This window comes from Pyrus communis, chromosome 14, assembly GCF_963583255.1.
Source record: "Pyrus communis chromosome 14, drPyrComm1.1, whole genome shotgun sequence".
NCBI lineage: Eukaryota > Viridiplantae > Streptophyta > Magnoliopsida > Rosales > Rosaceae > Pyrus > Pyrus communis.
In genome coordinates, this window is record NC_084816.1 from 25,027,362 (window position 1) to 25,051,702 (window position 24,341).

Here is a 24,341-nt window from a genome sequence, read left to right on the forward strand (position 1 = left end):
TCCATTGACCTCCCCTGTTCAATGAAGAATTACAAATTAAACACTCTGCGATGCAACTAGTTATATGAAGTTTATATGTGCAGGCAGCATGATCGAAGACAGGAGCAAATGCAAGTTAACCTGAAATGCGTGGGTGATAAACTTCGAAAGAAAACTCGGGTTTTATGTGGATTGATGTTTTTATCAACCCATGACCCCCAGGTCATCATAGCTTTTCTGAGTGCTGTGGAAACATCAAGGTGTGGATGGATTTTGCCACCTTCCTGGTAGAAATTCATCCTGCAAGCTCCAAATTAAGGTCAGGATATTGCGGTTGAAGAAATTCAAGTTAATTAACTATAGCATGTATCACTTGCACAAATTCTGTGACTAGACTGACCCAGCATTAGTTTTGTGATCATTCCACCAATGTCCAGTGTCAAATACCAAAATATCAGCTCCTCTCCACCTTGATGAAGCACGATCAATTGCATCGATTAGCAAGGTCTGCACCTGCTGCTGCCCTACTCTTGCCATGCCTTTGTCAACCAAGAAAGGGGATGTATAAAATTCGACTGTACACTTGTAATCCTGTGACAAATTGAACTACTTCAGAAAATGAAATACAAGTACGCATGTTAAGGAGTAAATAATGTTGAAGAAGAATAATACCACAAAGGTGAAAGTATATGCCCTCTTTCCTTTGATGACTCTGAGCCCTCTTATAGCTCCCATTAGCATGCAAACCATGGATTGGCATTGATTCCTATTGAGTGAATCCCCCACGAAAACGAGCCTTTTCCCTCTAATCAGTTCCAGCATTTTCCTTGCATTGAACCTTGGAATGTCACAATCTTCTGGTTGCCACCTCCACTTCATGAAATCTGTGTCTAATCTCCCATTACCTTGACAATTAAAACCTTTTTCGATGAAAGGACAAGAACGATATGTGTACAAAGGATAGCTGTTGTTATCTTTGATCCACCTCCCTTTTGTACTATAATCACATGATGCCCCTAATTTTGTTATGCTCATGTCTTCTTTGTCCAGCAGCCCCCCGCTAATGGAAATTTGAGAATTTTGATCAAGTGAAGTTGTTCTGGTCTTCTTCTTCGTTTTCTTCTTTCCAACCATCCTTTTCCTACTTTTGTCTGTTTCAATCCTGTCTTCAGTCTCATTCATCAACTGCGCATTTTGTTGCTCTTCAGTCTTTTTCATCAATGGCATTGGCGTGGCTTCCTCTTCAATCTTCTTGTCACTCAATGCATCATTTTTCTCTTCAACCTCATTCAACAATGGCGCATTTTTCTCTTCAGTCACTCTCATCGCAGGCCATTGTTTCCCTTCAATCTTGTTCTCATTCAATGCAGCATTTTGCTCTTCAGTCTCGTTCAACAATAGCATATTTTTCTCTTCAGTCTCGTTCTTCAATTGCACATTATTCTCTTCAGTCTCATTCAACAATGGCGCATTTTTCCCTTCAGTCTTGTTCATCAATGTTGTGTCCTGCACTTCAAACTTGTTTATGCTTAACGAAGCATTTTTCTCTTCAACCTCGTTCAACAAAGTCGCATTTTTCTCTTCAATCTCTTTCATCACAGGCCATGGTTGCTCTTCAATCTTTTTTTCGCTCAATTCAGCATTGTGATCTTCAGTCTTGTTTAACAATGGCATATTTTGCTCTTCTGTCCCGTTCAGCAACGACGCAGTATTTCCTTCAGTCTTGTCCAACAATGGCGCAATTTTATCTTCAGTCTCTTTCATTAATGGCCATTGTTGCTCTTCAACCTTGTTTTCGCTCAACGTAGCATTTTTCTCTTCAACGTTCAACAATTGCACATTTTTCTCTTCAGTCTCATTAGTCAGTGGCCATTGTTGCCGTTCAATCTGTTTTTCACTCAATGCAGCATTTTGCTCTTCAGTCTCATTCGTCAATGGAACATTTTTCCCTTGAACCCCATTCGTCAATGGGGCATTTTGCTCTTCAGACTTGTTCCATGGTGTAATATTTTGCTCCATAGCCACAGCTGCTGCACTTTGTTCCTCTGTTTTGAGCTCGTTACCATCTAAGTCACCACCGCCTCTGTCTTGTTCATCATCATCTGTCTCATTCTCCTTCCTCTGCAGCCCGCTAACAAGCAAATTAGTCCCAGAAAAGCTAGAAGCATTTTCAGGTGCACTCAAAGGGTTAGCCGCCAACTTCAAGGTTGAATCTTTCGGAGGAAGACTATCATCTGACGTAACTCCAGAAATATTGCTATTCGAATTACCAGTGGTCAAATTAGTCTCAGCAGATGATGGAACAGGTGGAACAACAGCAGCTATGAAACTCGAAACGGCTGAGGATGTAGTGTTGAACCGGAGACATCTGCTGGTTTCTTGAACCGGCAATGAATTGGGAGGAGCGGTTTTGTTAACCCAAATGATAACAAAAGAGAGAAAGATGATAGAGAAAGGGATGCTAAAACAGAACACCAATGGTCTAGTTATTCTAGTGGTTGATGATTTAGAGGAGGAGCTCAGCTGCCTCTTCATGACTACTACTTCTCGGTTTTGTAGTTCTGCTCGCGTAATCCCTCAGTTCCCTCTCTGTTGTCGTTAAGAAATGAAAAATAAATACTCTTCTTGAAGAAGAAGAAGAACACAATTCATCAGAAGAAGCAGCAAGACATGTGCAGCATACTTGCAGAAAGCAGTTTTTGGATATTCATGTATTTTGGACCATTTGTTCCATGCGCTGGTTGAATTCTAACCACTGACGAATTTTCTACAAACAACTTGGAGAATGTTGAGGTTTTCATATTCCACGAAAATGAAAATAAAAACGATAAAAATATACCAAAAAACAAAAGAGAGCAAGCTGTATGCAATATATATGCAGTAGAACATTAAGGTTGTGGTCCGAACTTCTCATGGTCTAGTGGGCGAATGTAGCACAATCACTAATTTGTAACTTATCTACCCTTTTGTTTTTTGTTTTGATTTCTTTCGATAATGTTTTCATTTCTAATTAATCTCAAGCTCTAAGGAAAGGGCTCATTGACTTAACGAGGGTTATACGTACTCAAATCAGAGTCTAAGGAGAATCAAAGCTTCTTATCGATTCCTTCTTTTTTTCACACTAGTTCTTCACTTCTTTCCAAAGCATTCAATTTCATTATGTGCCTTCATAACACAAATTTCTTGATGGATGTTTGTGAAATTGGTTACCACTGATTGTTCTTCTCAAACTTGGAGACGTTTGCTTCCATTGTCAAGCTTTCAGGCTTTAACTTTGATCAGTTCGTTTGATAATCATTTTAATTTTCAGTTTTTAAAGTGTGCTCTTTTCACTTCTCATAAAAACATGTACAATCAAGAAATTTTCACTCGCATTTCTAGGTGGCCAAAATGTGATTTATTTTTTGTTATCGTATGACACAGTGATCAAATCTACTCGGTGTATTTTGGTCACGAGTCACTGAGGAAGTGCAGATACAACAATTCATTCCAGGCATCGGGCAGGCCAGGAAGACACCAATGGCTGCAATCTTTGATGGCTGATGGATGAGCATCTATTCTATATTCTGACAGGCTTGTTATGTTCAACAATGTCACACGAGTTTTCATCTGCTTTACAACCTCCTCTAGGACTACATCTTTCTTGTTTGCCATTCCTGAAGGTTTGGGGAGGGGTTCAGTAGCTCCTATACAACTCCTGCTCGATTTCCACTCACCTCCGCTGTTCAATGAAGAATTACAAATTAGAGAACTATGTACTCAGAAAATCATCACAATGTGCGCAAGTTGATGGACGTCGCCACACAAATATAAATCATGGAGCAGGATAGATAGTGTACTTGTATTGACTGTTTCGTGAACTTGTATTAACCATAAGAACGTACACATAATATTCCAGGAGGCAAAACTCTTTACCTGAAATGCGTTGGTGATGAAGTTCGAAAGAAAACTTGGGTTTTGCGTGGATTGATACTTTTATCAACCCATGCTGCCCAGGTCATCAAACCTTTTCTGAGAGCTGTGTGAACATCAAGAAATGGATGAATTTTTCCCCCTTCCTGGTAAAAATTCTTCCTGCATGCATTCATTTGTTAGCTCCAAATTATGTATTTTTCTGTGATCGAACATCAACAAGCATGGTATACGTAGCTACTACTACTCATTATCGAACTCACCCAGAGTTAGTTTTGAAATCGGTCCACCAATGTTCAGTGTCGAATACCAAAATATCAGCTCCTCTCCATCTAGATGAACCCTGATCAATGGTATCAATTCGCAAGGACGTTTGCACCTGCTTCTGCCCTACTCTTTTTGTGCCTTTCTCAACCAAGAAAACGGATGGAGAAAACTCGACTGTAAACTTGTAATCCTGTGTGAAATTTACAGCATCAGAAATTTAATACATATGGAAAACAACTTGAAAGAGATAATTGGGGCATGAGACTCTGAATTTGGCCTGAACTAGATTTCTAGTCTGCAATTTGGCCAAATTCAGGGACTAGCTAGTGCTCCAATTTTCTCTAACCTGAAACGAAATGATCGACAATGTAGAGAGAAAGAATTACCACAAAGTAAAAACTATAAGTCCCCTTGGCATGGGAGATTCTGGGCCTATTGGGATCTCTTATATCTCCCATTAGCATGCACACCATGGATTCAAATTGATTTCTATTGATTGAATCCCCCACATAAAGTAGCCGTTTACCTCTCATCAGTTCCAGCATTTTTGTTGCATCGAACCTATATATAGATACATCACACCAAAATTAAACATGGTAAGTTGAGATTAATGATTGATGTAGGAACACATTAGCAAGATGAAATCTGGCATGAATAGTGATTATGTAGTGAATTGTGTATTTTGAGTCTGCCCTTCCAGTACTACGTCAACCATTGTCGAATTGCAATCTAACTGTGTACATTAATGGAAAACAAATTCGATACCAAGTTTTGAAGAAGGAAATAATTAATTAGCTTGGCTTATGTACTTACCTTGGAATTTCACAATCTTGTGGTTGCCACCTCCACTTGGTGAAGTTTTTATCTAATCTCCCACTGCCTTGACAATCAAAACCTTCATATATGAAAGGACATGATCGACGTGTGTACAACGGATAGCTTTCATCATAGACCCACCTCCCTCTTGTACTAAAATCACATCCTTCTAATTTTGTTGTTCTCTTCTTGTTTTCTTCAATGTCTTGCATCCCGCCGCTACTTGAAATTTGAGTAGTACTACTCTTTTGATCAAATGATGTTGCTATGCTCTTCTTCTTCTTCCTCTTTCCCGCCATCCTCTTTTTTATTGGTTTTTCAACCAATGCAGCGTTTTGCTCGTCAGTAGTCTTGTTCATCAATGTTGGAGGGTTTTGCTCTTGATCAGCCTTATTCATCAATATTGGAGCATTTTGGGCTTCCCTCTTCCTCTCAATCTTGTTCATCAATGCAGCATTTTGCTCTTGATCAGTCCTGTTCACCGATATTGGCGCACTTTGCTCTTGATCGGTCTTGTTCATCAATGACATCGGTTCATTTTGCTCTTTTGTCGTGTTCACCAACGGAGCATTTTGGTTCTCAATCTTGTCAAATAAGGTTGCAGCTGGTGCACTTTGAGCCGGGACTACCGTGACGTTAGTAAAAACGTCTGACTCGCTGGCGCCTCCGTCTTCATTTTTGACAAGTAAATCATTTTGTGCGCCCACTGTTTGGGATACCCTCAAATGAAGATATAACATTTCATTCCATACATCAGGAATGCCAGGAAGGCACCAATGGCTGCAATCTCTGATGTCGGATGGATGAGCATCCATTCGATACTCCGACAAGCTTGTTGTGTTCAACAAAGTGACTCGAGTCTTCATCTGCTTTAGGACCTCCTCCAGAATTACATCTTTCTCGTTTACAATTCCTGAAGGTTGAAGGAGGGGCTCACTAACTCCTACACAACTCTGCCGTAAATTCCATTTTCCTCCGCTGTGATCGATCAACAATTTTACAAATTAACCACTCATTGGTAAATTGTCATGTAAGAACACCAATACACGTACTACTTCGATCAACATTAAATAATTAGATAACCTGAAGTGCGTTGGCGATGAAGTTCGAAAGAAAACTTGAGTTTTGCGTGGATTGATGTAATTATCAACCCATGATGCCCACGTCATCAAACCTTTTCTGAGAGCTGTGAGAACATCAAGATATGGATGAAGTTTGTCACCTTCCTGAAAGAAATTAACCCTGCAAATGCAATGCAAGCAGTCATAAATACATAAGCTCCAAAAGTCAGGATAATCCCAATTTAAGAAATTTAATTTAATTATCAGACAATTAAAACGATCGAGTTAACATAGCTCAGTTGTTCTAAGGGGTGGGCACAAGTAAAATTCATTCATTTATTGATGGAGCCTACCCGGCATTTGTTTTGAAATCGACCCACCAATGTTCGGTGTTGAATACCAAAATATCAGCTTCTCTCCATCGATGTGAACCGTGATCAATGGAATCAATTCGCAAGGACGTTTGCTCCTGCTTCTGCTCTACTCTTGTCATGACTTTTTCAACCAAGAAAACGGACGGATAGAATTCAACTTTACAATTATAATCCTGTGAAAAAAGAAACTACCTACATCAGAAATTTAAATACCTCCATACAACATTCTAAATATGTATTAACCTTACATGAAACGGCAATGTAAATATAGCAATATAGCATAGAGAAGAGAAGAATATACAAAGAAGGGAAAGTGAAATATTTTCCGCACATTCTTTTTCCCGTTATTCACACGCTTGTTTATTTTGTCCCTTAATTATCCTCTAATTTATTCAATCCAAGTGTCAGAAATAAACATGCGAGTGCATGGGGAGAAAATAGGTTTTCGGGAATCACTTCCCTGTGAAGAATTACCACAAAGACGACACTATAGCCTCCTCTCCCTCTCATGAATCTGGGCTTATTTGGATTTCTTTTATCTCCGACAAGCATGCACACCATAGATTGCCATTGATTCTTATTGATTGAATCGCCCACAAACACTAGCCTCTTCCCTCTGATAAATTCAAGCATTTTTCTTGCGTCGAACCTATACATGCATACATAATTAAAATCCCGATTAGCTAGCTAGCTTAATCAAATTGAAACACATAAATAAAATCCCAATTAGCTAGCTAGCTTAATCAAATTGAAATAGTGATGAAGAACTAAATAGAATGTTACCTTGGAATGTCACAATCTTGTGGTTGCCATCTCCACTTAGTGAAGTTTTTGTCTAATCTCCCATTACAACTAAAACCTTCTTCTATGAAAGGACATGAACGACTTGTGTACAACGGATAGCTCTCGTCTTCGACCCACCTCCCTCTTGTACTAAAATCACATCCTCCTAATTTAGCTATTTTCTTGTCTTCTTCGACCAACAGCGGTCCGCTACTTGAAATTTGAGTCATCTGATCAAATGAAGTTGCTCTGGCCTTCTTCTTCTTTCTACGTTTAGCTTGAACTATTTTTTCACTCAATGCAGCTGCATTTTGCTCTTCCGTCTTGTTCATCAAAACTGGAGCATTTTGGGCTTTACTCTCCCTCTCAATCTTGTTCATCAATGCAGCATTTTGCTCTTGATCAGTCTTGTTCACCGATATTGGCGCACTTTGCTCTTGATCGGTCTTGTTCATCAATGACATCGGCTCATTTTGCTCTTTTGTTGTGTTCACCAACGGAGCATTTTGGTTCTCAATCTTGTCAAATAAGGTTGCAGCTGGTGCACTTTGAGCCGGAACTACCGTGACGTTAGTAAAAATGTCTGACTTGCTGGTGCCTCCGTCTTCATTTTTGACATGTAAATCATTTTGTGCGCCCACTGTTTGGGATACCCTCAAATGAAGATATAACAATTCATTCCATACATCAGGAATGCCAGGAAGGCACCAATGGCTGCAATCTCTGATGTCGGATGGATGAGCATCCATTCGATACTCCGACAGGCTCGTTGTGTTCAACAAAGTGACTCGAGTCTTCATCTGCTTTAGGACCTCCTCCAGAATTACATCTTTCTCGTTTACAATTCCTGAAGGTTGAAGGAGGGGCTCACTAACTCCTACACAACTCTGCCGTAAATTCCATTTTCCTCCGCTGTGATCGATCAACAATTTTACAAATTAACCACTCATTGGTAAATTGTCATGTAAGAACACCAATACACGTACTACTTCGATCTACATTAAATAATTAGATAACCTGAAGTGCGTTGGCGATGAAGTTCGAAAGAAAACTTGAGTTTTGCGTGGATTGATGTAATTATCAACCCATGATGCCCACGTCATCAAACCTTTTCTGAGAGCTGTGAGAACATCAAGATATGGATGAAGTTTGTCACCTTCCTGAAAGAAATTAACCCTGCAAATGCAATGCAAGCAGTCATAAATACATAAGCTCCAAATGTCAGGATAATCCCAATTTAAGAAATTTATTTTAATTATCAGACACAATTAAAACGATCGAGTTAACATAGCTCAGTTGTTCTGAGGGGTGGGCACAAGTAAAATTCATTCATTTATTAATGGAGCTTACCCGGCATTTGTTTTGAAATCGACCCACCAATGTTCGGTGTTGAATACCAAAATATCAGCTTCTCTCCATCGATGTGAACCGTGATCAATGGAATCAATTCGCAAGGACGTTTGCTCCTGCTTCTGGTCTACTCTTGTCATGACTTTTTCAACCAAGAAAACGGACGGATAGAATTCAACTTTACACTTGTAATCCTGTGAAAAAAGAAACTACGTACTTCAGAAATTTAAATACATACAGAATATTTATTAACCTTACATGAAACGGCAATGTAAATATAGCAATATAGCATAGAGATGAGGAGAATATACAAAGAAGGGAAAGTGAAATATTTTCCGCACATTCATTTTCTCGTTCTTCACACACTAAATTTTTTTGTCCCTTAATTATCCTCTAATTTATTCAATCCAAGTGTCAGAAATAAACATGGGAGTGCATGGGGAGAAAATAGGTCTGTGGGAATCACTTCCCTGTGAAGAATTACCACAAAGACGACACTATAGCCTCCTCTCCCTCTCATGAATCTGGGCTTATTTGGATTTCTTTTATCTCCGACAAGCATGCACACCATAGATTGCCATTGATTCTTATTGATTGAATCGCCCACAAACACTAGCCTCTTCCCTCTGATAAATTCAAGCATTTTTCTTGCGTCGAACCTATATATGCATACATAATTAAAATCCCGATTAGCTAGCTAGCTTAATCAAATTGAAATACATAATTAAAATCCCAATTAGCTAGCTAGCTTAATCAAAATGAAATAGTGATGAAGAACTAATTAGAAAGTTACCTTGGAATGTCACAATCTTGTGGTTGCCATCTCCACTTAGTGAAGTTTTTGTCTAATCTCCCATTACAACTAAAACCTTCTTCTATGAAAGGACATGAACGACTTGTGTACAACGGATAGCTCTCGTCTTCGACCCACCTCCCTCTTGTACTAAAATCACATCCTCCTAATTTAGCTATTTTCTTGTCTTCTTCGACCAACAGCAGTCCGCTACTTGAAATTTGAGTCATCTGATCAAATGAAGTTGCTCTGGCCTTCTTCTTCTTTCTCCGTTTAGCTTGACCCGTTTTTTCACTCAATGCAGCTGCATTTTGCTCTTCCGTCTTGTTCATCAAAATTGGAGCATTTTGCTCTTCAGTCTTGTTCATCAACGGTGCATTTTGCTCCTCGGTCATGTTTGTCAACGGCATAGTTTGCTCTTCATGAGTCCGGTTCAATGGAGCATTTTGCTCTACAGTCGTGTTCACCGATGGAACATTTTGGTCTTCATGAGTATTTGTCTCAATCTTGTCAATTAAGATTGCAGCTGATGGAATTTGTTGTACCACTGCTGTGAAGTTACTGGCAATAATAATATCTAACTCACTGCCACCGTTGTCTTCTTCTTCTTCTTCTTCTTCTTCTTCTTTTTCGTCTTCGTCATCATGTAACTCATGTTGCAGTACTGCCACTGCTTGGGCTTCGTTCTCAAAATAGCTAGAAGAAGCATTTTCAGGTGTACTGGAAGGGGTGTCCGTCAACTTCAAGACTGATAAATCTTTCGAAGGACTATTTTCTGTAACGGAAACATTATTTGTATCGATCAAATCATCTCCGGTAGTCAAATTAGTCGGATGATCAGCAGCTGGAAGAGGTGGAACTGTGGTGGCTAAGGGTGATGGTGTGAAACCGAAAACGATGGAGGATGTGTTGAAATACTCGAGACAATTGGTGGTTTGTTGGGCGGGCAATAGAATGTTGGAAGGAGAGGATTGGTTGACCCAAATGAGAACGAAAGAGAGAAAGATGATAGAGGAAGAGATGCTAAAATAAAACACTAAGGATGTAGTTGGTAATGTAATGGAAAAAATACTCAGCTGCGGCCTCTTCATAACTAAACGTGCGTACTCTCCTCAGCTTTTCTTCAATGGAGAAAAAGAGTCAATGGGAAGGAGGTCTTCAGTGAGATTTCTTATGTGTCTTGTATGTCTGTGTTTGATCAATGTGACTACTAGCTATAGAGGAAAACACAAATAATTCAGAAAAAAATTCTTCTAGTATGCTTTGATATGTGTGAGCTGCTGAGTTGCTGAATGTGAGTTGTTCACGAAAAACCATCTCGCCACTTGAGTTGTAAAAAACGCTAGGCACAAGTTGGGCGGCGGATTGGAGTTTAGTGCCTAGGTGGTTAGGTGGCCTAAACGGATTTAAATAAACTTATTATATGTCGGATGAATAATTATATTGGGATACATAAATTGAAAAATAGAATGACATATAGATTAGAAAGTATTAGAACATATTGAAAACATAGGGAATCAGAATATAATGAGTGTTCATCGAAATATTTAACAAGTTTCTTACAATTTAACAAGTATTTAAAAAAATGAAAAATAAAAGTTATCTATTTTCTGTCCAAGTGAGAATGGCGACCCAAGTGGGTGTCTAGGGGGGTTGCTAGGTGGGTCTAGGCAGACGCTTAAGCAAGTCTAAGTGTCATTTCTTAATTTTTAAATGCATAAGTATTAATCGAAGTGTTAGCTAGCCGCCTAGCGCTGTTACATGTAAGAAGGGCTTGGGGTTTAGAGATAGCGTTGTAGGTAAGGTAAGGCAAGGTATAGGCAATAGCGGATGAGGTGCGAGTGTTGTTGCGTGCATCGGAATGTTGTGGCATGCATGAAATGGCTTCTTTTGGCGCCATTTCTCTTGACGTTGGTGAATAGTGAAAGGAACACGTCCGTCTGCATGTTGGACCATTTGTCCCATATGTGACCACTTGTTAATTAACCACAAACGACATAGAATATAATCCACACAAAATTAGAAAGGAGGAACTAAAAGACATGATTGTATAGTAATAAACAATTCGGAAGGAAGAATTAAAAGACATAATTGTACAGTTACAAACAACTCGGAGTAAATTTTTGTATGAAATTTATGTTTCTACTAGAATATGAGCATCGAACGCAAACCTAATTCGTAATTTATGTTCACTATTAGTATGTGAGCATCAAAAGCAAACCAAATTCGTTACAGAAGAAAGATGATCAATATTACCATCAAAGCAAGATCCTTTTTCTGATGTCAAAACAACTCTCAATATCCATAAATAAATAGGTTGAAAAATGAATTGAATTAGATTGAAATTTCTATCCCCGATGGAGTCGGTGTTTGTGTTGGGAATAATGTCAATATTCACCATGAGCTGTATGGATCATAACCCTTTTGTCTAATGTTTTATGGACAAAAACATTGAGCATGCAGGAATTTCGGAGTGATCTGGTGGCCCAAAGGAGCAACACAAACACCTAGTCTGTAGTTTAGTCAATTATTATTTTGTTTGTTGTTTTGTTTGATGGCCATTTCTATCCATGGGCACGTACGACATTTGGAATGTTCAACTCTGACAAAACTGAACGACAAGGGCATCTAAGGCGGAATTCAACTGCATCTAGATACGATTTGTCATTTGATTTGGAGAATAAACCCGTCAACATGTACTCCTAATTTTATCCTTCTCATACTAACTTTTTCGCATGCAATCAATATTTATTCTAGTGGAAATGCAGTAGAATTCCAAGTCAGATTTGCTCTCTGATCTTAAATTCGAGGCATGAAGCAAGCAAAAACACTGATGATTTTCTGGTTGAAAGCTTTAAAAGAACGTGCAATTTGAATGTGGTTAGGTGACTAAAATATCATTTTTTCATAAATACTTGACACGTGTTAAAATGATAATACGAAGGAATCTCTTCATACATAGAGTATAGTAATTAGAATAACTTTATTAAACAAGGGCAGTAAAAGCCCAAAACAACTTTTAGGCAAAAGTCCAGCCCAACTTAATATATGACAACTCAACGTTCTAAGACCTTGCTCAAGACATTTAGTATTACAATCTAGTAGTATTACTCTTCATTTGTAAGTGAGAGGTCTTAAATTTGATTCTCGTCAAAGGCGAATTTGTATCACATTATTGCTAGCCAATTGTGAGGCTAAGTGACACACCCCGATCGAGATCAGGACATGCTGGCCGTCACGTGGAAATGACGTAACCATGTGCACAATGCGGAAGCTAATAAAATAATAATATAAATAGTACGAATAAATAAAAACTAGCTTTACACAAAGTAATAACAAACAAGTGCGACACTAAGTTCAGAGCATGAAAGCCTAATGCAGTCCAGGAGAAAACGACGCAACAAAAGCACACCCGAAGGTGGTCCTACACTGGTGGTGGTCTGTCAGATATGCCGGGGAAATCCTCAGGGAAGCCACCAAACATGCTAGCCAACTAGAACCTGGAGGGGCGCAAAACAAAAGCGTGAGTGGGCAAAAACAAAGCTTTTCGAAAACCATTTAATAAATAAGTTCTAACCCATCGCCGTAAAACCTGTATACTTCCCAGAAAATAGCATATATATATATATATATATATATATATATATATATATATATATATATATAAGTCATGCTCAGTACTATGCTATGCCAAAACCTCGAAGTAAAAATGCGAGTGCTCAGGTAATGTCACATCGATGTCATATAATCTGTCAGCCGGAGTCACCTAACGTGACCTGTACGGCTGAATCTAGAGCTCAAATCTCCATCTCACTAACTAGACCTGCACACGAGTCAGAACCACCTAAAGTGGTCTGTACGACAAGCTTGGGTGTAACATATATATACGCTCAAGTGCTACGATCACGTGAAGGCTGGGCGAATAATCGCGGGTCACCTACGAGTCGGAACCACCTAGAGTGGTTTGTATGACAGGACTGTGCACCTAACTTGGATCCAAGCTAAGCGTGTGGTGCGGGAGGTGAACATCACGTGAAGGACTGTGCCCAACTCTGGGCGGGAGCACTAACACCAGGGGTGCAGGTTATGAGCTCTCTATGTATCTCAAATCACTACTGAATGTAAACATAAATCACAACTCACCTGGCACTTACTTGTGCGTCCGCAGCACCAAACACACACACACATATATATATACACAATTAACGATGCATAAACAACGGCAACTATAGGCATGGCATATAAATGAATAAACGTTCTAAATCAATTTCTGGGAAAAGTATAAGTATATAGGTATATACGGAAAACCAAAAGCCCACTCACTGGTATGTGGAAGGGTCGTAACCCCCCTGCCTCGATTGACCACGCTCGTCCTCGGGATAGGTATCACCTATATGCGAAACAACTATAAAAACGTTAATTTTAAAGCACATAACCAACCTTAAGAAATAATTTCTCATACAATGCTCAAATGGGGTGTATGAATACACCAACGTGATCTACTCAACCTCAGGAACATCCCCAAATTTTTAGAAGAATTTTTCACCGCCGCACGCGCCCTCACGCGACGGCCAAGGCACGTGCCTGGCACGCTGACGGCGTCAGTTAACGCCGTCAGGAATATTCCGTTAATTTTAACGGATTCCGTCAACGGCGTTAGGAATATTCCGTCGTCTTCTCCGGCGAGGCTCCGGCGCCGTCGCCGGTGCCGAAAAATCAGGAAAACTTCAAATCGTCCTATCTTCTTCGTTTTTCAACCAAATTTCACAAAATTGGTACCAAATTGAAGCTTACAACGAGGGGAACAAGATCATACCACTTTCAAGTGATAAAATCCACGAAATCTCATCGGAAAAATACCTCCAACTCCGGCCAACCTCGAAACTCACGATCCCCACGTCCAAAACCTTCAAACGAACCACCCCAAGCCTCCTAAGGACCTCACCAAGCTTCCTACAAGCTTGAAATTCCCAAAAATATAAGAATTTACGTGTGCATGAACAGTACCAAAAATTGGGTATCCCAAGTTCGACGTGAAAACGAAGGTATCCTTACCTGAAATGGGTATGGTTGAACTCTTACGGACCTCACGAGCATGGATAGGTACTTTGTTTCTTCGATCTGTGAAGATTACATGGGTTTTGGAGTGTGTCCGTACACATGGGTATGAAAATGGGAAGGGAAATGGCACGGGATAGGTGCAAGGATAGGGGGAAAGGGTGAGGGAAAATATGGGAGAGTGTGTGTAGTCCACAACCAGCCACACCAACTCAAAACAGCCACACAACGTAAAAATAACACTAGGGGCAAAATCGTCTTTTCACGCGTACGTTTTAAAGTTTTAGGAACGGGCTGTCACACTAAGCCCACCCTTCTCTTCCTTAGTATACATAATATCGTTTGTTCAAAAAATAAACACCTTCTTAATCGAAAGGCAGCAAGATAAATCTACTGATTACTTAGGAGTAATGTTAGGTACACTAAATTTGCAAACTAAATAATACGTTAGCACCAAAAAATAAGGTAATGATATGGAGACTTAATTTGGTGGCTAAAATTTGTAAACTAAATAACATGGAAGTTAATGATTGGATTATTACTTAAAGGTTGATAAACGCACTCATTTTTTTATCAACAACACAACATTTAGTTTATAAAGTTTTATCTACAAATTTAGTCTACCTAGCATTACTTCAAAAAATAAGCACGTTAATCAACAATTAAGTAATAATCCAATCATTAATTTTTATGTCATTTAGTTTATAAAATTAATCTTCTTAACATTACCCTTTCCTTAGGGTTCCTCCTTCGCATTCAAAGGACCAAAAGGGCAAGTGTGAGACGCAACGGAAGACAAAAAAATTAATAGCCCCTTTATGACAGAAGATGGAAACCAAAATTACAAGCTACCTAGTCAGCCATGCAGCAAAGTGAACAAATTTATAACATGTTTACTTCTCACACACGTCTCTCTTAACTTTTGATCGTCGGATCGAATGAATTGAAAGCTCAATGGCTAAAAATAACAAGAGTGTGTGGGAGGTAAAAATGAGTGTGAATAGCAATATCCTTGAAAGGAAGAATTATATACAAGTCAGATGAAACAAAAACCGGTTTAGCCTCAATTACTTCAGCAAATGAAGAAACAACAATTCATTCCAGGCATCAGGAATGCCAGGAAGACACCAATGACTGCAGTCTTGAATCCCCGACTTTCTAGAATTTCTTCCATATATAGACGGATGACCATCGATTCTGTATTCGGACAAGCCGGTTATGTTCAAGAATTTCACAGGAGTTCTCATCTGCTTTATGACCTCTTCTGCAATTGTATTCTTCTCAGAGTAAGAAGAGCTCGAGGTTTGGAGGGGTTGGGTTGCTTCCTTACAACTCCCACCCGAATTCCATTGACCTCCCCTGTTCAATGAGTTATAAATTTATCAGCTACTGACTTGCACAAGTTCAGCATTGCTGCAATATGAACACAAGCTAACCTGAAATGGGATGGTGCTGAACTTCGAAAAAAAACTTGGGTTTTGCGTGGATTGAAGTGTTTATCAACCCATGATCCCCAAGTCATCAAAGCTTTTCTGAAAGCCGCGGAAACATCAAGCTGCGGATGAATTTGGCCCGCTTCCTGGTAGTAATTAATCCTGTTACAAGCTTCAAACATCAGGTTTCCCATTCAAGATACTTATTAGATGTATCACTTGCATAGTGTAAACATGTCATTTTTCAGTTTTAACCCATCATCAGATTTCAAGACGAGTACAATCTCCCAACAACGAGCATGGTACCCTAGATCCTGAAAAGCTTGATAATAGTTCGGTAATGGAACTGACCCGGCTTTAGTTTTGTAATGGGTCCACCAATGAGCAGTGTTGAATACCAAAATATCAGCTCCTCTCCATCTAGATGATCCATGATCGATGGAATCAATTCGCAAGGTTTGCACCCTCTTCTGACCTACTCTTGCCTTGCCTTCATGAACCAAGAAATGGGACGCATAATATTCAACTGTGCACTTGTAATCCTATATAAAGAACACTACTTCAGAAACAAAACACATAATAATAACCTGCAAATTAAACACCAGAGAACAATTTGAAGAAATACCACAAATTTGAAACTGTAATTCCCCTTCTCTTTGGTTATTCTACGCCTATGCGTCTCATAGACCCTAGTTGGATCTCTTACAGCTGACATCAACATGCACATCATGGATTCCCATTGATTCCTATTGATTGAATCCCCCACGAAAACTAGTCTTTTCCCTCTCATCAGTTCCAGCATTTTCGTAGCATTGAACCTAGGGCACGTGCAAGCATACACTACTTCAACAATCATGAATGCAGTTTGTCTAACTACATTGTTGTGCCCAGGCCAAAATACCAAAGCTTAAACAATCAATTCATCGTATATTTCTCGGAAGAAAAAAAAATTGCTTTTCTTTCAAGTAAATTAAAGGATTGGAGATAGAAACTACCTTGGAATGTCACAATCTTGCGGTTGCCACCTCCACTTCATGTAGTCTTTATCTTTTCTCCCATTGCCCTGACAATTAAAACCTTCATCTATCAAAGGACAGGACACATTTGTGTACAGAGGATAGCTCTCATCATATACCCACCTCCCCCTTGTAAAATCACACCCTCTCACTCTCTTCTCTTCTACCACCCCATCACTTGAAATTTCAATCTTTTTCAGTGCAGCATTTTGCCCTCCAGTCCTATTTAATTCAGCATTTTGCCCTCCAGTCCTATTTAACTCAGCATTTTGCCCTCCAGTCCTCTTCAATTCAGCATTTTGCTCTTCAGTACTCTCAATCTTCAGAAACAGGATTGCCGGAGCACTTTTCCCCATCGATGTGAAGTTACCAATTAGCCCACCGCTTGCTCCCTCTTCGTGTTCTGCAACTTGGGATTCGTTCTTCTTCTTCTGCAAATCACCTGTAAGTGAAGCCCCAGAAAACCCAGATGCATTTTCCGGTTTACTCAAATGGGTACCTTCCAAGATGGAATCTTTCAGAGCATTTACTGAGAAATTTCCACTGAAACCGGTCATAGTCTGAATAGCTACGGACGGGAAGTGGGTTTCTTGGGGGATTGAAGGGGTGGATTTAGTAACCCAGATGGTAAAGAAAGTGAGAAAGATTAGAGATGAAGAGATGGTGAAAGAAAACACCAGGAATCTGGTGGGTTTGAAAGAGAAACTTCTCTGCCTTTCCATAATTTCTGAATTTCTCAGTGGGACTGAGGAGTCAATGGGAGAGTGTTGGGAGATTTTTGGTAGATTTGGGATGTGGAAAAAGGAAGATAATTAGGAAATTAGTAAAGGACAATGCATGTGCAGACTCTGCAGAGAAGTTTGCAGATTTGAGAGCAAAGGAGCAGTTGCCAATCGGGGAAGTTGGGTGGTTAATTGTTAAAAAGATAGTTTATGAAATTGACAACATAACTACATTTCTACGTGTGAAATAACATGTATAGCCTCGTCTGATTTCTACATAACTACATTTCTACGTGTGAAATAACATGTATAGCCTCGTCTGATTTCTACATAACTACATTTCTACGTGTGAAATAACATATTATGTCTTTTTAACAAACAACATCATCTTTTAGTTAGGAGGAAGAATGATCGGTAGAAATGTCTAGAGCATATAGATATAATTATTTTTCATCACTGCGTCATATTATATGCTTTGCAATCTACTCAATTTGTTTAATTTATAGAACACATATGAAAATGGAAAGTGATCAAGCTTCAGAAAGTAGCAAACCATAACAATTCCAGCTCATGTTAACAAGATGTCAAAATCAGAGCATTACTCTCATTTTCTGGTTGGAAAGTGATTTTTATAAACCATTATTCTCTTGATTTCACCTTGTTGTAAATGTCATCGGAAAATCCGAAAATCGCCAATACATACACAATGCATACAGTCATCTCTCATAAGTCCATCTCGTATCTACGAGAAACTTTTCAATGTGTTGAGTACATAGCCCGTACATCAAATGTCATATTATAAGTAATTAGATATTTAAAGAAAAAAATTCAACCACTTGTAAAGTGACACTTTATGTACCGAATCGTGTTCTGTATTTACAATAAATGCATATATGAATTGAATTGAGATTCCTGATGAGATTGTCCATTTCCTACCACGTGAGTCATGAGTCATGAGTCATGACAATGTTTTTTTGTTAGGATTAATAGCTGTATGGGTCGTAGCCCTTAATGGTTTTTGCACCAGAACATGTTGTCGTGCGTAGCAAAAGGAGGCGACGCTTTGTTTTCTACTTTGAAAAGGAAAAGAAAAAGAACTTTAAATACAGGCCCACTACAAGCCCAAACCTCTCATTTATAAACCAGGCCCGTTTATGTTCAACCCACGAGAAGAACAAGAGAAAGTAGGAAGCCCAATCCAAATACTAGGATCGTTTATGGTCGGAATAAAACAAACCAAAAGAGAGAAAGGGGGACAATGGAAGCTGGGAATCCCCCTCTCGGATGATTCGAAAGTTACAGAGGCTATTCATGGACGACGCATTACAGTCAAGTACACGCCTATCTGTTCAAAACGTAGAAATGTGGTTTACTGATATAGAAATCAAATTGAAACTCCGCAGACAACATCTAATCTACATATGAATACGATGGTGGTAGTGGAGTTGAGACGAGTCCAGCGTTCAGGCAGAAAATACTGCCTCAACGAGGGCATGCGTCTTCTTGGGGTATCCCATGCCAATCATGTGGCTGAGATACACCTTCCCGTCCTTCACGGTTGCTGCTGTGGCCAACCGATGCTTTGGTCCTGAGAATTTTCCCACAACGGAAGCTGTCTCCCACCCGTCAGAGCTCTCCACTAATCTACCAGAAGGGTTGCCGGCAACTACAACCTTGGTGGGAGATAGGAGCTCTAGACCATCCCCAAATGTTAACGGTCCTCCAGCTACCTCAATGAGCTTCACTTCCTCTCCCTTTGCTAGATCAATCTTCAACAGTTTGCCACTGAAAGTGTGAATGACTATCAAGTAGCCATCTGGGTGGTAAACGATTCCGTTTAGGCCAACCAAGTTTTTGTACCACTCCTTTGCTTTGAAGAGAGGGTTTCTAATTGTAGAGACGAGCTTCCCGTCAGCTCCAACCTTCCAAATTTTACTGGCTGTGCAATCTGTCACATATGCATTACCTTCTGCATCAACTGCAACATCATCTGCGAATGATTTCTCATCACCTACATCGACAGAAAAAACGGAGAATGGGATGTAAATCATATCTATAGACTGTAATAACGATTTTGACAATAAACATTAATCCACACCAATCAAAGGATGCAAGAATGTGGCAAGATGGATCAAAAAATGCTTGAATAATTTCAAGCTTCAAGGGGTCTATATAGTAGTTTACTTCGTCCATATTTTTCAAATCTCGGAACATGACTAATAGGATGTTAGTAATAAACAAACTTGGCCGCGTTGTACTCAGTTTAGAGTCTTTATACTTCCAACTTAGTAGGTCAGCCATCCAAAGAGGACCTTAGAAGAAACTTTTTTATATCTTAGTCCAGTTTTCATCTTTGGGTGGTGTTAGATAGAGTCCGCTCACAAATATTTGACCTACAGTCAAAAGTGAACAGCCACATTCAATAAATCGAATCTCTCTTGATTAGTCATTCAAGCACCAATTAGCGCTTGAGTAATTGACAGCTATACTACATTTGCTAACCACATTACCGACTACATCTTGCGAGTGACGTCTATTGTGAATTGTACCGCTGATAGATATGTCTCATGTTGTGTGTGAGAGATGAGGTAATCAATATTTGTAGTAAAAATGGTACGAATAGTTTTAGTAGTGGTGCTTACAATTAGTGGAATAACAAAAGTACATAAATACACTTCGACTAATACTAACACGTAACAACCCCATGTCTCTCGTCTCTTTCAAGTAATGCGGTGCCTACGGCAATAACTCACCGATTCCTTGTTGTCTACCCATCTGTCTCTATCCTTACGTAACTTAGGATTTGTTTGGAAGAGCTTTTAAAATGACTAAAACCGGTTTTAGAGAAAATGTTTTTGAGTTCCACAAGTACTTTTAAGTGCTTCTTAAAAGAAAACACTTCAAGTGCATGTCCAGGATTCCCTTGCATTTTTACCAAAGATTGGCTCCAAAAACATTTTTAACCATTTTAAAAACACTTCCAACGAGGCCTTAAATAACCCCCCACCCACGTCTACGATTGTTTAAAATAAAATAAAAATGATAACAGGTGGACCTGTCTATGTGTAAGATTCATTAGTTTGGTCAACAACTATTAGGCTCACTAGCACCAACCAAGATATTTAAAGAAGACAAACAAATAGCACACCAACCACTTCTATCGCAAAAATAAAAGCATACCATAACCAGATTTAATCAGAACTTACCAGACAACACCATAATAGTTATTGTTCAGAAATAAATCCTACTAATCAGATAGATAGGTTTAGCTACTATTGTGGCTGCTACCTGAATTGAAGCAAATGTCCCCTGGTGGATGGCATACCAAAACTCAAAAGGCGCGTATGGAAAAGCACTTGATCATAAGCGTTTTCACTAAAAGCGCTTATATTAGAAGCACATCGACCTTTTTTAATAAAAATACAAGTACGTCTCTGAAAACACACTTCCAAACATGCCCTAAAAAATCAGCAAACTTTTCAAGATTTTCAACTATATTTCCAAATTTTCAAGGCACAAATGCAAGCTTTGGTAGGTGAAATTTAATCCAGACCGTCCATTTACGTGGGGTTTACCCGCCATCAACTACAGAAAGCGGTAAAAATGAAAGTAAAACAAACGGGTAACGGGCCAGATCAAGATCAACGATCTAAAAGAGGAACTTACTTGGGCCGCTGAGTTGAGTGAGAAACACCCGTTCCCACGTGGACAAGTCGTAGGCCGCCAGCGCACTATATAAGTTGCCCTTGACGTCAGCAGTGGCGACGAGGAGGCGATTCCTGGGCCGGTCGATGACGAGTCCGAGCGAAGCATTTCCGGCCAAGTCAACGTGTTTGACCACGGGGACTTCCACCAGAACCGCATCGGAATCGTCGCTGGGCACCGTTACCTGGCCGATTCCGCCGTCTATGAAGGAGACAAGGAAGCGACAGTTGAGATCGTCCCACTTGGCGCACTCGCGGAACCAGCTGGTGCTGTGGTAGTGGTAGACGTGGGTGGCGGGTTTGGCGACCTCGAGGGAGATGAGGTAGGCGATGGGGACGGCGGAGAGGAGGAGGAAGAGGAGGAGGAATTTGGGGGAGCAGAGGGAGGAGCAGTAAGCCATGTTTGACGGCTGCTGGGGTTTTGGTGTGAAAGAGTGATGAGTGAGCGGGTCGCCTTGTGTTCCTTTTCAAATAAACAGAAGATGATGGAATGCAAGGGGTGAAAAGAACGAGGTGAGGGAAAGACGAGGTTTCGAGGGTTTACTCTTTACTCGAAACATTGTGGTCCCCACCGTGAACATTTTCTTTTTATCGAAACAATAATACATAGAAAATCATGAATACAGAAAATAATGTCTAAAAATGATTGGAAATGAGATCAAGAATTTGTTATAGTCAATCTAATTTTTTTGTTTTCCCGGTGTTTGCATCGGGAAGTCATAAATCGGGTAAAGAATAAGATCGAAATTAGCAAAGACATTTTACCGAATAAGGTGAGGATGTTCTTATTAAATGGGCATGTCTACAAATATTCTTACAATCAGTCTAACATCATGAAGGTTTAAGCAACTAACTACGACACCACCAAGCTCTCCCGCTCGTGGCAAGAAAGAAAAATTGAAGGCATTAAAGATATGATTACTTGTCAAATCATATCTCTAATATTTTCTTAAATTGAAGATCAACTCAAACAAGTAAAAATCTTTATCACATTCAATTAAAAATGTCATTATGATCATCCCGAGATATTACGTCATTATTAAACTCTTTGAGATTATTCTTTCCTCACCTTCGTCAATGGAAAGCCACAACGGGAATGACAAAACCCTACACCGAAGCCGACCATCTCCCTATAAATACCCTATTTCCAACAAATTCTGTTAAGCTTTTGTTACGCTCTTAAGCTCCAAAAACTCACTTTATTTAGAAAAACTTACTTAGGCATTGGAGATTCATTAACCAAACTCCTTACCTCGTGGGGTGAGGAGGTTGGGTGGGGTGAGGCTTTGGCCTTAGGCCTTAGGAAACGCAAAGGTAGTCGAGAATGAAAGTAACTCTAATATTATATATTACTAAACACAGAGAATTTTCAATACCCGTCAACATATTTCAAATAAGCAAACATTTCTTAAAAGGGATAGAAATCGAATTTCCTTTTGTGCCTTTTGAATTAATTGTATTACAATCACTTTTATATGTGTGCCATCATGTTGGTATTACTAACCATGAATGATTAGGTTAGGGGAAAAATACATAAAGAGGAAAACAAAAGCTCAAAGCGCAGTGTCCATATGTCGATATATAATCCAAAACAATAAAACAAATTAGAGAAATGCTAAAGAGATTCTTTCAAAGTGGAAATCTTCATAAATTCGGTATCACTTCATAATTTAACGTCAATTTCTATGTCAATATTAGCATTATACCAAAAACATGAAGTTGTCCAATAGAGAATCTCACTTTTGAAGAATTCTCTTTAGCATTTCTCACTAAATTATTACAATTTACTAGAAGATTCTTTTTTTTAGTACATTGATTTTTTTATACTAAGAGGAGCTCGGCTAAGCTATATAATGGGTAGCCTAATTTGGTAGCGAATTCGCCATCCATAATATTCAAACCTAAGACATCTCATTTCTAAGTAAAAAAAATACTATCAAACCGTAGTACTGAATGGCAAAATATTCTTCCTTTTAGTTTGTGTGGTTAAGACTTGAGGGAGTTGGACAAGTAGCTGCATGGCTGGTAGTGCTAACATATTAAAGTCTTGCCAGATTGTTCCCATTTTTAATCTTTTGAAGTGCCCACCACTTACGACCATTGACTCAAATTTGGCATCTAATTTTCAAAATAATTCCAATTATTTATTTCAACGTGGGAAATGATGCAATTTTTATATTTCCAAATACAAATTCCAAACTTCACTCAATTTCTTCACCTACAACAAAACAAAATCACTGATTTTAAAAGATAGATCAATCAACATTGCTTGTATAAAGATGTTTCGAATTACAGATATTTGTGTTTATAATCAAAATCGATCATATTATGAATTACTCTGTAAAAAATATCTCTGCAAAAAAATAAATTAAACCTTCTATAACCTGGCAACGAACAATTTTGATTAGGAATTCCTACTTATTTTTTAAGTAGCCAAGTATTGAGTATCCAGTGGGTTGAGCAAGCTGACTGAATTTTTGTGTTTGAGAGTTTTGGGCAGCTCAAATTGCTATTTGTACACAAAAACGACTCCAACGACTCTAACTTGAACTCACTAGATAACTACGATAACGTAGTGTGGCTACATAATACTTAATGCTTCGAGTATTTTATTAGATTTGATTTCCATAACTATTAGATCATCTATTTTCTATATCAACAAATTAATTTTTTATATCATTCAATGGTACGTACTGTGACATCCCGTCCCGGGATTATTAGAACGTACGTGTGAAATTACATTATTGCCCCTAGTTCGTTTTTAGCACGTTTTTTGTTGTTTGTGCGGTGTGTCATGTGTTGGACCACACACACACACTGTCACACTCTCCCTCTCCCTCTGTCCCTGTCCCGTGTCTCTCTCTCTCTCTCTCCCTTTCTTCTTCTTCTTCCTTCGACGTACGGACAAACATCAAAACCACCCAAATCATCACAGATCGAGGGAACCAAGTACACCATCAAGTTCGTGAGGCTGAGAGGAGTCCAGTGGTACCATTTTCAGGTAAGGAAACTACCATTTTCACGTTGATTCGAAGTGGTCCGAATTGTGTATTGTTCATGCAAGTTTAATCTA

At 39.1% G+C, this 24,341-nt stretch overlaps 4 protein-coding genes across 4 annotated transcripts; all 4 read right to left on the bottom strand.

The window, feature by feature from the left end:
- Nucleotides 1-3,353: 3,353 nt before the first annotated feature.
- On the bottom strand, nt 3,354-5,187 carry LOC137714086 (protein trichome birefringence-like 6). The gene is made up of 5 exons (XM_068453375.1): nt 4,972-5,187; nt 4,545-4,719; nt 4,155-4,348; nt 3,895-4,053; nt 3,354-3,700 (listed from the first exon to the last, which is right to left on the bottom strand). The coding sequence occupies exons 1-5, from the start codon at nt 5,184-5,186 to the stop codon at nt 3,430-3,432; spliced, it is 1,014 nt and encodes a 337-aa protein (XP_068309476.1). The 5' UTR covers nt 5,187; the 3' UTR covers nt 3,354-3,429.
- Nucleotides 5,188-5,193: 6 nt separating this feature from the next.
- On the bottom strand, nt 5,194-10,426 carry LOC137714677 (uncharacterized). Its single transcript, XM_068453828.1, has 10 exons — nt 9,336-10,426; nt 9,027-9,201; nt 8,543-8,736; nt 8,210-8,368; nt 7,193-8,104; nt 6,884-7,058; nt 6,389-6,582; nt 6,058-6,216; nt 5,298-5,952; nt 5,194-5,214 (listed from the first exon to the last, which is right to left on the bottom strand). Exons 1-10 carry the CDS (start codon nt 10,424-10,426, stop codon nt 5,194-5,196), a joined length of 3,735 nt encoding a protein of 1,244 aa, XP_068309929.1.
- Nucleotides 10,427-15,376: 4,950 nt separating this feature from the next.
- LOC137716528 (protein trichome birefringence-like 6) lies at nt 15,377-17,725 on the bottom strand. Its single transcript, XM_068455983.1, has 5 exons — nt 16,822-17,725; nt 16,452-16,644; nt 16,178-16,368; nt 15,830-15,988; nt 15,377-15,752 (listed from the first exon to the last, which is right to left on the bottom strand). Exons 1-5 carry the CDS (start codon nt 17,562-17,564, stop codon nt 15,461-15,463), a joined length of 1,578 nt encoding a protein of 525 aa, XP_068312084.1. The 5' UTR covers nt 17,565-17,725; the 3' UTR covers nt 15,377-15,460.
- A 1,024-nt stretch (nt 17,726-18,749) lies between these two features.
- On the bottom strand, nt 18,750-21,774 carry LOC137715184 (uncharacterized). The gene is made up of 2 exons (XM_068454420.1): nt 21,231-21,774; nt 18,750-19,575 (listed from the first exon to the last, which is right to left on the bottom strand). The coding sequence occupies exons 1-2, from the start codon at nt 21,667-21,669 to the stop codon at nt 19,028-19,030; spliced, it is 987 nt and encodes a 328-aa protein (XP_068310521.1). The 5' UTR covers nt 21,670-21,774; the 3' UTR covers nt 18,750-19,027.
- Nucleotides 21,775-24,341: the final 2,567 nt, after the last annotated feature.